Here is a 15,461-nt window from a genome sequence, read left to right on the forward strand (position 1 = left end):
TGAGGCCAGACATCTCTGAAAGTTTCATCTGAATCCATCCAGCAGTTCTTGAGAGATCTTGTCCACGGACAAACAAACACGACTGAAAACAATACCTCCGCCTTCACTAAGGTGGAGGTAATAATAATATATGTGCACATACACAACAGGCTTCTTTCAGTTTCTGTCTACCAAATCCATTCACAAAGCTTAAGTAGCCTTTTCCATAACCTCTTATTTGATACTGCTTTGGGTTAATTCTTCTCGGGACCTCAGCTATTGGATGAAAATTTATCTTAACATCTATCTCGGTTAACTTAGTAATACATTTAACAAATGTTTACATTAACTTAGTCACTAGAACTACAGATTGAACAACTACTTTGAAATTTTTACCTCTTGACCTTAACATTTACCCTTTTAAGAAGAAATATTTCTGATATTTTACCTTTCTTCAAATAAAATTTCTTTAATATTAATATGTAAACAGTAGGATAATTTGGTGAAAGCAATTTATCAGATAAGAATAATCATTAGAAAATATATATCATATGTATTTTGTGTCCAATGATAATTCTGCCAATTTCTACTCAAATGTGAATCTATTAGAATAGAATATCCTCTCTTTCCCATCTGCCAGATAAAAATAGATTTATCTGAGTTTCCATATATGGTGAAATACTTTACTGTTATTTAGGCTCTAGGTCACTTTATTGATTTTTAAATAATCCTTTTTTTTTTTTTTCCATTTCTAATTTTTTGATCTAGCAGTAACTTGTACCTGTTGTATCTCTTTTGTTGTTTTCAATATGACCTATGTATGTATGTAAGTATGTATATGATGAAAGTGGTTGATGTAGTGATATGTGACCCCTGAAAAGAATCTGGTAGTATATTGAAGCAATTCATGTACTGAAAGGTCAGTGCCATGAACACACAGTCATAAGTCTTTCCTTTTTATGTATATTTAGTTTGTTTTTACTTGTGTTTTACAAGCATCACAAGATAGACTATGCCTGTACATCATAAACCAGTTTTGTCACACACTGCATCACCAGATTCTGCCCAGAGAAATGAGATAGGAGTATTCAACACATGTTGTAGGAGATAGTCGGGTTATTGAAACTAAAACTAGGAGTTTCTCTAGCACAGGGGTTCTCTACCATTTTTTATCTATGGACCCCTTTGATTACTGTTTTTTTTCTGGTGGACCCCCATAGCCATTCAATACTTAAAAACTAGTTTTATAGAAACTTCTTTCAGAATTCCTATTTTGTTTTTTCCCACATTAACATGTGTAGGTACAACTGTGAAATGTTAGAGAAAGAAGCCAAGCTATTTCTTACAATATATACCAATACATACATCTGAAGCAAAATTTTTTCAGGGGCCCTTAAAATACTATTGTGGGTCCTCAATTTACTATTTTGTTGTGCACACTCCCAAAAATCTTGTATTGACCCCAGTTGAGAACCACTGGTCTAGCAGCTCAAGTTTCATGCTGCAGTGATCTTCAGACTAGGACTGTCACACCTCAATATTGATAGTGTATTTGTATTCTTTGGTCTAGTGTTTGTTCAATCAGTAAACATGAAAAGCCAACCAAGGAATAGACACAATTACTAGAGCAAGGGATATAAATGCACCACCAATGCCAAGTTGTAACAGTTCTTGCCTGAAGATTGCAGTGTCATGAAACTCAAGCCACAAGATAACTGATCAGTTTGTTTCGAAAAAAGAATATATCTGTGTGTCTGTGTGTGTGTATGAATGCACACTCTCCATATTATAAAAATAATTTTCAATGCTAAGTATACCAGTTTTATTCACTGAACCACCTGCACATTGTATTGTAGTGTTAAGTGGCTGAGTATTCCACAGACACTTGTAACTTCAACATAATCCTCATGCAGAATCAGGTGACAAACTTGGTCCTTGTTTTACCAATATCATCTAGCCAACATGTTCCAAAACTGTTTCCATCTTGGGTCAACATGAAGTTATTGTAAAAGACACTTGTGACATAAAATACCACTTGGTGAGATTGAACCCAATACCTCATGTTGATAAACAAGCTTCTAAACTACTTACCCTTGCCTATGTTCATACACACACTATTCTTTTACTCTTTTACTTGCTTCGGTCATTTTGACTGCGGCCATGCTGGAGCACCACCTTTAGTCAAGCAAATTGACCCCAGGACTTATTCTTTGTAAGCCTAGTACTTATTCTATCGGTCTCTTTTGCTGAACCGCTAAGTTACAGGGACATAAACACACCAGCATCAGTTGTCAAGCGATGTTGGGGGGGATAAACACATAACACCCATACACACACACACACACACACACACACACACATATATACTACGAGCTTCTTTCAGTTTCCATCTACCAAATCCACTTGCAAGGCTTTGGTCGGTCTGAGGCTATAGTAAAAGACACTTGCCCAAGATGCCACGCAGTGGGACTGAACCCAGAACCATGTGGTTGGTAAGGAAGCTACTTACCACACAGCCACTCTTGCGCATATATATTTTTTGTTATTCTTTATAGTACTCTATTGTTAAAGCCATCATTTACCTTTTTATATGTACTCTTTGTGAAGGTGCATGGCACAATAGTTAGAACCCTGAACTGGGCTGTGAGTTGTCTTCTTGTTCACTCAGCTGTAGAAATGAGTTGCTACGGCCTTAGACAACATTGGTGGCATGAAGAGAGGAGGCTGGTATGTATGGGCGACTATTGGTCTTCTACAAACAACCTTGCCAGGACTTGTACCTCAGAGGGGACCTTTCTTGGGGCAATCCTATTGTCATTCATGAATAAATGGGGTGTTTATGTTCTCTTTGTAATGTCTCGTACCCCTCCAAACATAAACACATACACTGATAGGTGCAGACATAGCCATGTAGTTAAGAAACGTGCTTCCCAACCACATGGTTTCAAGTTCAATCCTGTTGTATGGCACTTTGGGCATGTATCTTCTGCTATAGCCCCAGTTCAACCAAAGCCTTTCAAGTGGATTTGGTGGGAAGAAACAGAAAGAAGCCTGTTTTGTGTGTGTGTCCTTGCCAAGACATCATATCATCATCATCGTTTAACATCCGCTTTCCATGCTAGCATGGGTTGGACGATTTGACTGAGGACTGGCGAACCAGATGGCTGCACCAGGCTCCAGTCTGATCTGGCAGAGTTTCTACAGCTGGATGCCCTTCCTGTGGAAACTCTGCCAGATCAGATTGGAGCTTGGTGCAGCCATCTGGTTCGCCAGTCCTCAGACAAATCGTCCAACCCATGCTAGCATGGAAAGTGGACGTTAAACGATGATGATGATGGCAAGGACATGTGCTAGATGTAAATGAGCATCACCATCTTAGAAGTACTATCTTTTATTTCCAATTATCTATGAAAACATGTCTGGCCATGGAGAAATATCACCTCACTTAAAAATAAATGAGGGTTGGTGACAGGAAGGGCGCCCAACCACAGAAAATCTGCCTCATTGAATTCCATCCAAGCCATGCGAACTTGGAAAAGCAGATGTTAAAATGGTAATGGTAATGTTGATGAGGATGTAATGATGATATGTATATATGTATTCTTATTGTCCTTCAACTCTAATAATCTTTTTTTGCCATCTTTTCTTGCAGGGTCTTCTGTTCACTTCAGAAAGTTCCATTTCACTGTTGAGCCAAGTGATGTGGTCACCAATCGAGGTGAAGATATACAGTTACACTGCAATGCCCAGCACGGATATAATAAAACAAATATCTTTTGGAAAAAAGACAACGAACTCTTACATACGAGGTATGCAAAACAAATAGACTTTCTTTTTTTTTTCCTGAAATTCCCCATTACCATTTTCTGTCTTTTTCCAACATTTTTTCTTTATTTTTCATTTATTTTAGTTTTTTAAATTTTGGGTTGTAATACAAGAACATTACAGATATTAAACTTTTGGAGTTAACAAGCAGTATGTGGTTTCTGAGCTATTAAAACTTTTATCACCATTATCAGCATTTTATGTCCATATCTCTGGCTTCATATAATTTGCCCTTCGCTTGGAGAAAGTAGCCCTTTGTTGCCAACAGAGATTACATAGTTAACTAAATTTTCTTCTTCACCCAAACTCTAGCTACTTAAACTTTTGCAGCACTCACCTGAACTGCAGTAAAGGTAATAAAAACCGTCAACACTTTTGTGCATCCATAGATTACATTTTTAGACTGAATGCAATGTCTAAAGTGTCTTATCAACTCCCTTGGCTGCTTAGCAGATATAGCTACTTCCTAAATGGCAGTGGAGTTCTATATTTTCTCCTACTAACAAAAACTGTAGTCTTATCTTAATTCTAAGTCCTGCTTCCTTGTTTTGAATTTTTCTTTTAATTCTTCAATTGATTCAGTTATAAAAACTAAGGTCATCAGTTTACAAAAGCTACTGCAAGCATTCAGTCTCAAACTTCTCTGTTATGACCTGAGAATCTGTAAGAAACAGGATGGAGCTTGAGAGCCGAGCTCCAATGCACACCTACTTGAATGCTAAATTCCTTATGGACACTTCACTTTGCTAACTGCACCTTTCTTCATGGCTTGCATGCTCTTGTAATGCATTCAGGTGATGAAGTGGTAGAGTGAAAGAGAAAGTATTTTGTAATACTATCTTTTACTTGTTCTAGTCATTGGAGTGCAGCCTGGCAGGGTTTAGTTGCACAAATTGACCCCACTATTTATTCGTTTTTAACTTATTCTATCACTCTTTTTTGTTGAGCTGCTAAGTTATGGAGACATAAACAAACTAGCACCAGTTGTCAATTACTGGACGATGGACAAACACACACATATATATACATACACACACACATATATATATATTCATACACACATATATACATACTCAACAGACTTCCCTACAGTTTCTGTCTGCCAATTTCACAATGCTTTGTGCTGCCATAGAGCTATAGCAGAAGACACTTTCCCAAGGTGCCACACAGTAGAATTGAACTCCAAACTATGTGGTTGAAATGCAGGCTTCTTAACCTCACAGCCACATTTTTTATTATATTTGTTCTGGTTCTTCACATTCCGATTTTAAACTTTGCCTTATTGCTGTATTTGAAAATCCATAAGTTACTAGAACATCAGTACATCATAACATTATTATTATTTAAAACATTTAAAAAAAAATTTGGATAAGAATTTTTCCGTATTTTTCTGGCTAATTCCCTTATAGTTTATTTTGAAGATTAACATTTTTAAGTCCATCAGCCTAGGAATGTTAATGTTCATAACATTCTAAACAACTGATACGAAAATGTCTGAATTCTTGTAAATATAAAAGAAGAAAATCTTGAGCTATTGCATTTTTAATAATACGGATTAAAATGGAAAAGTTATTCTCCATTTGTTATTTTTTGGGAAACAAGATCTACCAATAACATCCACAAAACTAATAACAGAACTGCAGTGATCCTAATCAATCTGTTAAAATCCATCCAGCCATATTCTCCATCCACTGTTCTTGGGAAGGTTGTAGGGGTAGAATTCGCAGGACCCCTCCTCTATAGGGTCGTATCTGAAAACAACTGTTATTACACTTTCCGATTAAATTCCCAAACATGTCCAACTGAGACTATGGATTTTATATAAGCGTCTTGTTTTTGCACCACCCTTACGTCTCCTGCTGGTTGGCTCAGTTTTAAGAATTTGCTTTGAAATTCTTTTCTGCCACATTATAATCTTACATCCATAGTACCAGAGCTGTAATCTCTCAATGCAGAGGAAGCAGCAGTTTGACCTGGAGAATCTTCTTCATCTCTGAGTTGGTATTTAGCATGATGTTTGTGTGTCTAATAGCATATATCAGTTCTGGCAGAACTCATGCTCTGCTCTGACTGACTTTTAAGACCTTCATGTCCTCTGCTAAACTAACAGAACATGACACTGAAGAACTGTAAGCATCGACTTCATCATCATCACCATCTTCATCATTTAACATCCGTTTTCCATGCTGGCATGGGTTGGATGCTTTAATGGGAGCTGACACCAACCACTTCACATAGTTTACTGGGCGTTTTTTATACGGTACCAGCACTAGTAAAATCACCAAGTAATTTGCAACACAAAGCCCTGCTCCTCAACTCTGATGGGTGTAGTCCTGAGGGAGGTGGCTTTATACCAGATGATAAAAGGTTAGAGTAGTGTTTCTCAAGGACTGTTTTTTTTTTTTTTGCTTATGGGCTCCTTTGATCCCTATTTTACTTGGGTGGACCCCCATACTCATTTGATGTTTAAAAAAATCATATATTTCTTTAATTAAATATTATTAGGGATTATATTTTTAAAAAACTGTTAAATTATTTTATGCTTTGTAGAAATATAACCATTTTATTAAACAAATAGTTAACATCAGTATCTTACATGGACCTCTAAGGGCTAAATGGATCCTGTTTGAGAACCACTGGGCTAGAGTATGATAGAGGGGACACAAACAGGTTCTTACTGTAGAGGAAATACATGCCCCCTCCCCCAAATGGTAAACAAGAAATGAAGAGGAACCAAGGTGTATTCAAATTACATGAAGGCGAATATAGAAGTAGTACAAAAGAGTGGGAACAAGATGAATCATCATCATCATCGTCGTTTAACGTCCGCTTTCCATGCTAGCATGGGTTGGATGGTTTGACTGAGGACTGGTGAACTAGATGGCTGCACCAGGCTCCAATCTGATCTGACAGTTTCTACAGCTGGATGCCCTTCCTAATGCCAACCACTCTGAGAGTGTAGTGGCTGCTTTTACATGCCACAGCACGAGGGCCAGTCAGGCAGTACTGGCAGCAGCCATGCTCAAATGGTGCTTTTTATGTGTCACCTGCACAGGAGCCAGTCCAGCGGCACTGGCAACGGACTTGCTTGAATGTTTTTTCATGTGCCACCAGCCAGTAAGAGGTTGGTAAATTCACAAGAGAGAAAGGAGAATGACAGAGGGATAGAGATGAGTAAAAAGTTGCCTTCTCAGGTCATGCTGACTAATAGGGGTTCGATTTCCATTGCGTGTAAATTCTCCACCTGGATGAGACACCTGCCCATCACAGGATTACTTATTTTTGCAAGCTGAATGGACTGGAGCAACATGAAATGAAGTGACTTGCTTAAGAACACAATGTATTGCCCAGTCTAGAATCAAAACCACAGTCTTACAATCATGGGTCCAACACCCTAACCGCTAAGCCACCCTAGAGTTGGGGATAGAGGTGAATCCAAGTGAGTGGAAAGTTACCTATTTTATGGTCTGGGAAAAAGGACCCAAATACCTTAGCATGTTAAGAGACCATAATGTAGCATTCAGGAAACATTTAGATACAATACACATGAATGTTAAATATTATTCTCTCCAACACAATATAATTGCTTACTTCACATTCCAAGAAACTGGTTTTTCATTAAGGTCTTATGTTATCCCTACTTTTTTTTTTCTGTTATGCAGACAGCAACTGAAAAATGGCTCCTTGTATATACAAAACGTCCAACACAGCAAGTCCAATGTTGGTGATGTTGGTGAATACCAATGTTTTGCTGAAGTGCCTAGCGTTGGAACGATTATCAGCAAACCGGCTCATGTACAAATTGCACGTAAGTGTTCACTCCATGTCTCTTTTCTTTAGAGTCTTTTGTATTTTTTTTTATACTGTTAGTTCTTTTTTACTTTATTCCTATGCTACATTGTGGCTTTGCTTAGATACCACTTTCAAGGCTTTTACTCAAATCATACCTACCTTGATACTTGTTTCAGTCAGGTATTTGTTGCATTAATTTCTTTGAGCCTCGCAGAGGCAATGACAAATGACTGCTTCACGGAGGCAATGACAAATGACTGCCTCACGGAGGCAATGACAAATGACCACCTCACGGAGGCAATGACAAAAGACTGCTTCACAGAGGTAATGACAAATGATTGCCTCACAGAGGCAATGACAAATGACTGCTTCCCGGAGGCAATGACAAATGACTACCACACAGAGACAATGACAAATGACTGCTTCCTGGAGGCAATGACAAATGACTGCCTCACGGAGGCAATGACAAATGACTGCCTCACTGAAGCAATGACAAATGACCGCCACGAGGAGACAATGGCAAATGATGGCCTCACAGAGGCAATGACAAATGACCACCTCACGGAAGCAATGGCAAATGACCACCTCATGGAGGCAGTGACAAATGACTGCTTCACGGAGGCAATGACAAATGACCGCTTCATGGAGGCAATGGCAAATGACCACCTCATGGAGGCAATGACAAATGACTGCTTCATGGAGGCAATGACAAATGACTAACACCTTTGGCAATATGCCATGCTTGAACAGAACCATCAAGCCAAATGAGATGATAGTTATGGCAGATACTGGTGTCACACAACTGGTACATAAGAAGCACCCACTACATTAACGGTTGGCATTAGGAAAGGCATCCAGTCATAGAAACCATACCAAATCAGACTGGAGTCTGGTGCAGCCCCTCAGCTTTCCAGCCCTAGTCAAACCATCCAACCCATGCCAGCATGGACAATAGACATTAAATGGTGATGATGAATGTTTATTATCTTTAACATAAAGGTATTGTTATCATCTAGGGCCTGTCTACTATTTCACCATTTTTATTATTTCATACTTGTGTTCTCCCAAATAAAAGCAACATACAACACTTGACTGACATTCAGTATAAGAGCACACCTTCTGGTGCAGGTCTGATGAAGTGCTACACTAATGTTTAAAAGCACAAATATTACATAACTTCTCACATGCATTCAGAGCCATTAAAACAGAGTGGCCTTGAAACAATTGTAAGTGGTCATTAACCATTTAGTATTCAGATTACTCTGTCAAATATAATGCATATTTATTCCCATCATTCTTTATTAATCAGGAATTATCTCTTAGCCTTGAGATTTCAATGATATGATGGTTTCTTTTTAGAGTGACATTGTAGGGAAGGTGAAAGAAGCTGGGTGTGGCTAGTTTGAACATAAAACACGTACAATATATGGGCCAGATTTGGCCGGTTTAACCCTTTCGTTACCAACCCGGCTGAAACTGGCTCTGGCTCTGTAATACAAATATCTTGTTTTCAAAAGTTTTGAATTAAAATCTTCCACCAAACCTTAGTCACAATTTATGTTCCTAACACTAACTGAATGATAGCTAAGTTATTTTACTAAATTCTTTGTTACATTTAAAATCAACTGAAAGAAACACAGAGCATGTCAAAATAAATACAGTAACAAAAGGGTTAAATACTAATTGGTTAAGGATGTGCTACACTCTTCTTTGTTTTTTTTTTTTTATTTGGATTGTATTTATATCTGGTAAGCCAGAGAGCTGCATCAGGTCCCAATCTGATTTGGCATGATTTCTAGGGCATCCGGCCATAGAAACCATGCCAAATCAGACTGGAACTTGGTGCAGCTCTCCGACTTACTAGTTCCAGTTAAACTGTCTAACCCATGCTAGCATGGAAAACAGATGTTAAATGATGACAATATATGTTTTGTTTTTTTTTTCCAGATATGGCCAAGATGTTCTCAATCACACCCGAGACGCTCAAGGTTTACCTGGGTGACATAGCCATGTTCCAATGCTCCATTGACGGTATTCCTCAACCAAAATACTCCTGGTACAAGAACAATGTCCTATTGAAACGATCCAATCACATAAAAATGTATTCAGATGGATTTCTAGAAATTACAAACGTGCGAGCAATAGATTTTGGAAAATATTATTGTGAGGCCAAAAACATGAATACAAGTCGTCGTAGTAGACCGGCTGTTTTGCAAGAAAACACAGATTTAGGTAAGATTCCCATTTTTGTCCCCCACCTTTGATTGATTTCTTTGTAGTTTCTGTGCAGGTTTTGCTGTGCACTGAGGAATTTCACTTTGCAACTACATGGTTTCAGGTTCTGTTCTGCTTCATGCCATCTTGGCAATTGTCTTGTGCTCTAGTCATGGTCTGACCAATGCCTTTGGGGCTAAATTATTTTCTAACTCTCAAACGAGTTGGGAAAAGATATATGTTTTGCTGTATTGAGGGCATGCATACACCAGGAGAGATCATCATTGATGGTGACATCCACCACCTAAAGTGACTGTAAGGGTTATAGTTACATGTTCATGTCCAGAATGAGTGAAATGTGATGTTTTCTTAAACAGGCCATGCCCCTCCTCTCTTGCATTTGACAGAATAATCATCATCAATCTTTTAACATCTGCTTTCCATGCTGGCATGGGTTGGACGGTTTGACATAGAGTTGGCTAGCAGGAAGCTGTCTAGACTCCTATTGCCTGTTGTGGCATGGTTTCTACAGTTGGATGTCCTTTCTAATGCCAACCCAAAGTATTCTGGGTGCTATTTGTGCGTCACCATCACAGGTGCATTTACACAGCACCAACATGCATGCGTTTACGCAGCACCAGCATGAGTGCTTTTTAAGTGGCGCCAGCACCCAAAAGGACAAGTCTGTATGTGTAGACGATAGTGATTTTACTTAGCTTTGACATACCTTATCAAATACAGTAAATCACCACACCTCCCGGTCCCTTGTCATTTCCATAGTGAGGCCCAGCATCTGAAAATCCGTTCTCACCACATCATCCCATGAATGGTAAAGGGTTACTCTTTTACTTGTTTCATTCATTTGACTGTGGTCATGCTGGAGCACCGCCTTTAGTCAAGCAAATCAACCCCAGGACTTATTCTTTGTAAACCTAGTACTTATTCTGTCGGTCTCTCTTGCCAAACCGTTAAGTGATTGGGACGTAAACAAACCAGCATCAGTTGTCAAGCGATGTTGGAGAGACAAACAGACACACAAACATACACATATATATATATATATATATATATATATATATATATATATATTATATATATATATATATATATATATATATATATACATATATACGACAGGCTTCTTTCAGTTTCTGTCTACCAAATCCACTCACAAGGCTTTGGTCAGCCCGAGGCTATAGCAGAAGACACTTGCCCAAGGTGCCATGCAGTGGGACTGAACCCGGCACCATGTGGTTTGTAAGCAAGCTACTTACCACACAGTAACATTGATAAGTTATATTTAACCCTTGTGGTACCTGTCTAAAAGCCATGATTGTATAACCCTTAACAAATCCCCGATGCAATTTGCAATGGAACTCTACTCTTACAATTATAACAGTGCTTGTAATAAATACTACACCCAAAGCTACCTCCAGGGAACCAGTCACTCAGCTTATCGACATGAAGTATCACAAGAACCCCTTCTGTCTCATTTCCCTATTTTGCTACCTCTACTGCAGTGATCTCTACTCTTCAGCACTGGTTGGTGTTACGCCTTCTCAACATTATTAATTCATTGAATGTCATTAGGTAGCAAGGATTAGACAACTCATCTTAAATATTTAATTTAATGGTGTTTTTTTTTTTTTTCAATTATTTTCATTTGCAGAAAGCATCCGTAAAGGTGTGGCACCTTCGTTTGTAATGAAGCCACAAGATGCTGAAGTGATCCGAGGTTCATTATTGGTGTTACACTGCGGGGCAAATGGTATTGATAGAAATGACGAAAGTCCGAAAATCACATGGCTGAAAGGTGGAGTTGAATTAGACAAGTAAGTTTCACATGAGAAGTATATGTGTGTGTATGTATGCATGTATCTATGGCTGGCTTAGTGGTTAGGGGCTCATGATCGTAAGGTTGTGAGTTCAATTCCCGGCGACGCGTTGTTTCCTTGAGCAAGATACTTTATTTCATGTTGCTCCAGTCCACTCAGCTGGCAAAAATGAGTAGTACCTGTATTTTAAAAGGGCTAGCCTTGTCACACACTGTGTCACGCTGAATCTCCCCGAAAACTACGTTAAGGGTACACATGTTTGTGGAGTGCTCAGCCACTTGCACGTTAATTTCACGAGCAAGCTGTTCCATTGATCGTATCAGCTGGGACCCTCGTCGTCGCAACTGACGGAGTGCTCCTAAATGTTCATCAGATATTTTTGATAATATGGAATTTTTATAAACTGTGAGTATGTATATTTAGCAGATACCAGTTCAATGAATAAATATTTTAATCTGAGTGGGTAGCTAACTTTGAAAAGGATGACAGTGGAGGTTGACTGTAGCAAAAGAATAAATATAAATAATAGTTGAATTGAAAAATTTCATGTAAAATTATATACAGAATATAATAGACTATGTCAAGAAATAAAAATTGGAAATGATCAAAAGGAATATAAAAGAAATAAAAAAAAAAGGAGAAATTTCTAATTTTTAGTTACCCAATCAGATTCAAATACTTGTTCGTTGAACTGGTATCCACAAAATATATTTACTCACAGTTTATAAAATCTCTTTATTCTGTATTATCACAAGTGTCTAATGAATGGTCACATGAAACTCTGAGTAACAGTTTGTGAATTTATTTTTTTTTTTTTACCACTTTAATAAAATAGTATGTGTGAATAAGAATTGATTTTCTGTTTTATCATTGTCATTTTATAAGATTTTTATCCATAATTTTTTTTAAATCCTTTTGTCTGTCAATAAAATCTCATTTTAGTATCAGCATTCTGAGACTTCAAAGTTCTGATATTATTTCCAATATGACTATGATAAATATTAACTTCCAAATATTTGACATCGCTCTTAAAATTGTATTAACTCAAAAGAAACTTTAATCTTTTGAGTTGAGAAAGGAAAGTTTTGAAGCTGCTCCATAGTTATAACAGCTCTCAAGTCAGTAGCTGTTGTTATTATATTATTATCATCATCATCATCATTATTATTATTATTATTATTCCATGGAAAAATGGAAGCATAGAAAGTAATATTCTTAAGATTATAAACCTGTAAAAGTACAGGACAAACTATTACTTCAAGTAAACTAAAGAATAAGAAACTTTTTACTTAAGATATTGCAGCTAAAATTAAAATTTGAAAGGTAAAAATTCTTTTATTATAGGTTACAAATAACACTATACTTATTTAAGTAGAATTTGGCTAATTTACTACCTTAAATACAGAAAAAAATGACTAATTTGACAAACTTAGAAATTAGCTGAACATTTTTGTACAATAAATTTAAAAGATGAAAAGTGTAAAGAGTGATAAGTTAGAAGAACTGGCATTCTTTGCTGCAATATTTTAAGTAAAAAGTTTCTTATTGTTTACTTTACTAGAAGTGTATAAATGGCTTGTCCTATACTTTTCCAGGTTTATAATCTTATGAATATTACTTTTCATGCTCGCATTTTTCCATGTTATCCATGATTTTTCCAGGCATTGCTATTATAAGGTAATTAATAATGTGTCAATTAATAATTTAAGATTTTACCTTATAAACTACTGAAAGATAATATTTCAATTTTTCCATGTAAGTGATAATATTTCAATTTTTTTCATGTTTAATCTAAGTATATGTTGTGATTGAATTATCTGATATTACTATCCACACCTAATTAATGGCAGGGATTTTTACCTTCTTGTTGGTTGCACCATGGCTCACCAAAAGTTACAAACAGCAAGACCCCCAAAACTATTAAGTTACCAGGGTCACGTTAAGTAACCTAGATTTTGAGTTGGTGATAATAGCACTGACTGCTGCTAACCTAGATCTATCAATAATTATTCAATACAACAGTAATTATAAAAGCATATCAGATATACACAAGTTAAAATTACCTACATCCCATTAATATAAATTAGATTTATGAAAAATCCCTTTTAATCAATTTTGAAATTTAAAAAGCAAATTTAGAATATAAGCACCACCCCCACCCAAAATTGTGCCTGAGGTGGGGGGTAACTTTCGAGGTGCAATCCTATGGTCTGTGTCATGACTGAAGGGGGTCTCAGTAGATTCACAGTGGACAAAGTGCCTTCAGCTTTTTATTATGGCTCTTCATTATTTCAAATCCTAAGGCTGTTGCTACTACTGCTGCTGCTACTGCTACCTCAGAATCATTAGCACCTCAAACAAAATGTAGAGCAACATTTCTTTCTAGGTTCAAATTCTGTTCAGGATTACTTTGCCTTTTACTTCAAGGTTGTAAAGATTAATAAAGTGCCAGACAGGCACTCTGGTTGATGTAATCAACCAGACCCCTTCCTACCAAATTTCAGGCCTTGTCCCCTATAGTAGAAAAGATTATCTCACATCCTGTCAAGGCCAACTGTGCTTTTCATGTTATTTAATGTAGCTAATTAACCATTTATATGTATTATGATTAATTAACTATTTACATGCTGTTGATAGAATTAATATGCTATGACAATGAAGGCAGCTGCAACTTTTCTAATATTTAATTTTGATCCAAACAAGGCTTGAATCCACTGTAATGTAATGGACTACAAAGAAGGAACCAAAGAGGCCTGCAAATTCAAAAGCCTAAAAGACTGAATATCATAGAATAGAGGAAGACAAGACGATAGTAATGAGTTCCAGAGAGTAGTCGTTTCATGCAAGAAGCTATTAGAATAAAAGTACCATAAGTACCAGTCTGATACTGAGGTGGTGTTACTCAACTGTAGTTTTCCATACACACACTTCCACCAATTGCAGCCCTTATACTTGTGTTAGAAATCATAGTGAAATATACTACCAGTGAGATGCGATCCTCTGACACATCTTGGAGGACCATAACTTTGAATAAGAGCCAATTCAGATGGTAACAACCCATCCAAGCATAGAGATTATCGTTGTTATAATTTAACACTGATTTTTCATGTTGTCATGGGTTGGACATTTCGTTGTAACTGAAAATATAATTCATCTTTCTGTACAAAGCAGCAGCTACACCAAAAAAGTTTCATATTGTGATATTTCAATAAGGGTACCTAAAAGCCACCGGTGTTATGTTTACCTGTTCATACAGTGCCAACTAGCTTCACTTCTTCTTGCCATGTCCACAATGTAGGACATAGGCAATCATGTCCTACCACAATTCTCTATTTTCTGTAACAGCTCCACTTCCTGATGTTAATACCTCATTCTTCCAACCATTTCTTTAAGCTTGACATCCATATCCCCCTTCTCTTTCTTCTACTTATTTTCCCTTCAATCTTCCCAGGCATTGTTAAATCCTCCTGTCCTCTCTTTGCTCATCACATGACCTCCTCACCACAGTTACTTGGCCCTTATCTCATTGAGCAGTTTCCCATTTAGATTGTATTGATTCCTTGTTAATGTATGCCACCCTCATCAAATTCTGCTGATTACACATAATTTCACATTATTTACTGTTTTGTTTTTTAAAAGAATCATAAATCAAAATAATTATTATCTCATTTCAGTTCCAACAAGACATACAAAATTGTCGGTACCGGTAGCTTAGTTATTCCCAACGTTCAAGAGAACAACAATGGCATTTACACTTGCCGGGCAAGCAATATGGAGGACTCTATAGATGCCCCAGCTTCAGTAAACGTCCTCAGT

The 15,461-nt window shown here is 37.1% G+C and overlaps 1 protein-coding gene across 26 annotated transcripts in view; it reads left to right on the top strand.

Annotated features, from left to right (window-relative positions):
• LOC115216496 (neogenin-like) overlaps positions 1 to 15,461 on the top strand; it is a 318,473-nt gene that overhangs the window by 163,399 nt on the left and 139,613 nt on the right. For all 26 annotated transcript variants that reach the window (XR_005000967.1, XR_005000970.1, XR_003882082.2 and 23 more), the window contains exons 2-6: positions 3,632 to 3,788; positions 7,467 to 7,612; positions 9,544 to 9,828; positions 11,480 to 11,642; positions 15,320 to 15,459. Coding sequence is in view for 20 of the 26 variants with exons in the window: in XM_036506615.1 (XP_036362508.1) it covers positions 3,632 to 3,788; positions 7,467 to 7,612; positions 9,544 to 9,828; positions 11,480 to 11,642; positions 15,320 to 15,459 (891 nt within the window). In the remaining 6 variants the exon portion in view is untranslated. The remainder of the gene's footprint in view (positions 1 to 3,631; positions 3,789 to 7,466; positions 7,613 to 9,543; positions 9,829 to 11,479; positions 11,643 to 15,319; positions 15,460 to 15,461) is intronic.

This window comes from Octopus sinensis, linkage group LG10 (genome assembly GCF_006345805.1).
Source record: "Octopus sinensis linkage group LG10, ASM634580v1, whole genome shotgun sequence".
In the NCBI taxonomy this organism is placed as follows: Eukaryota; Metazoa; Mollusca; class Cephalopoda; order Octopoda; family Octopodidae; genus Octopus; species Octopus sinensis.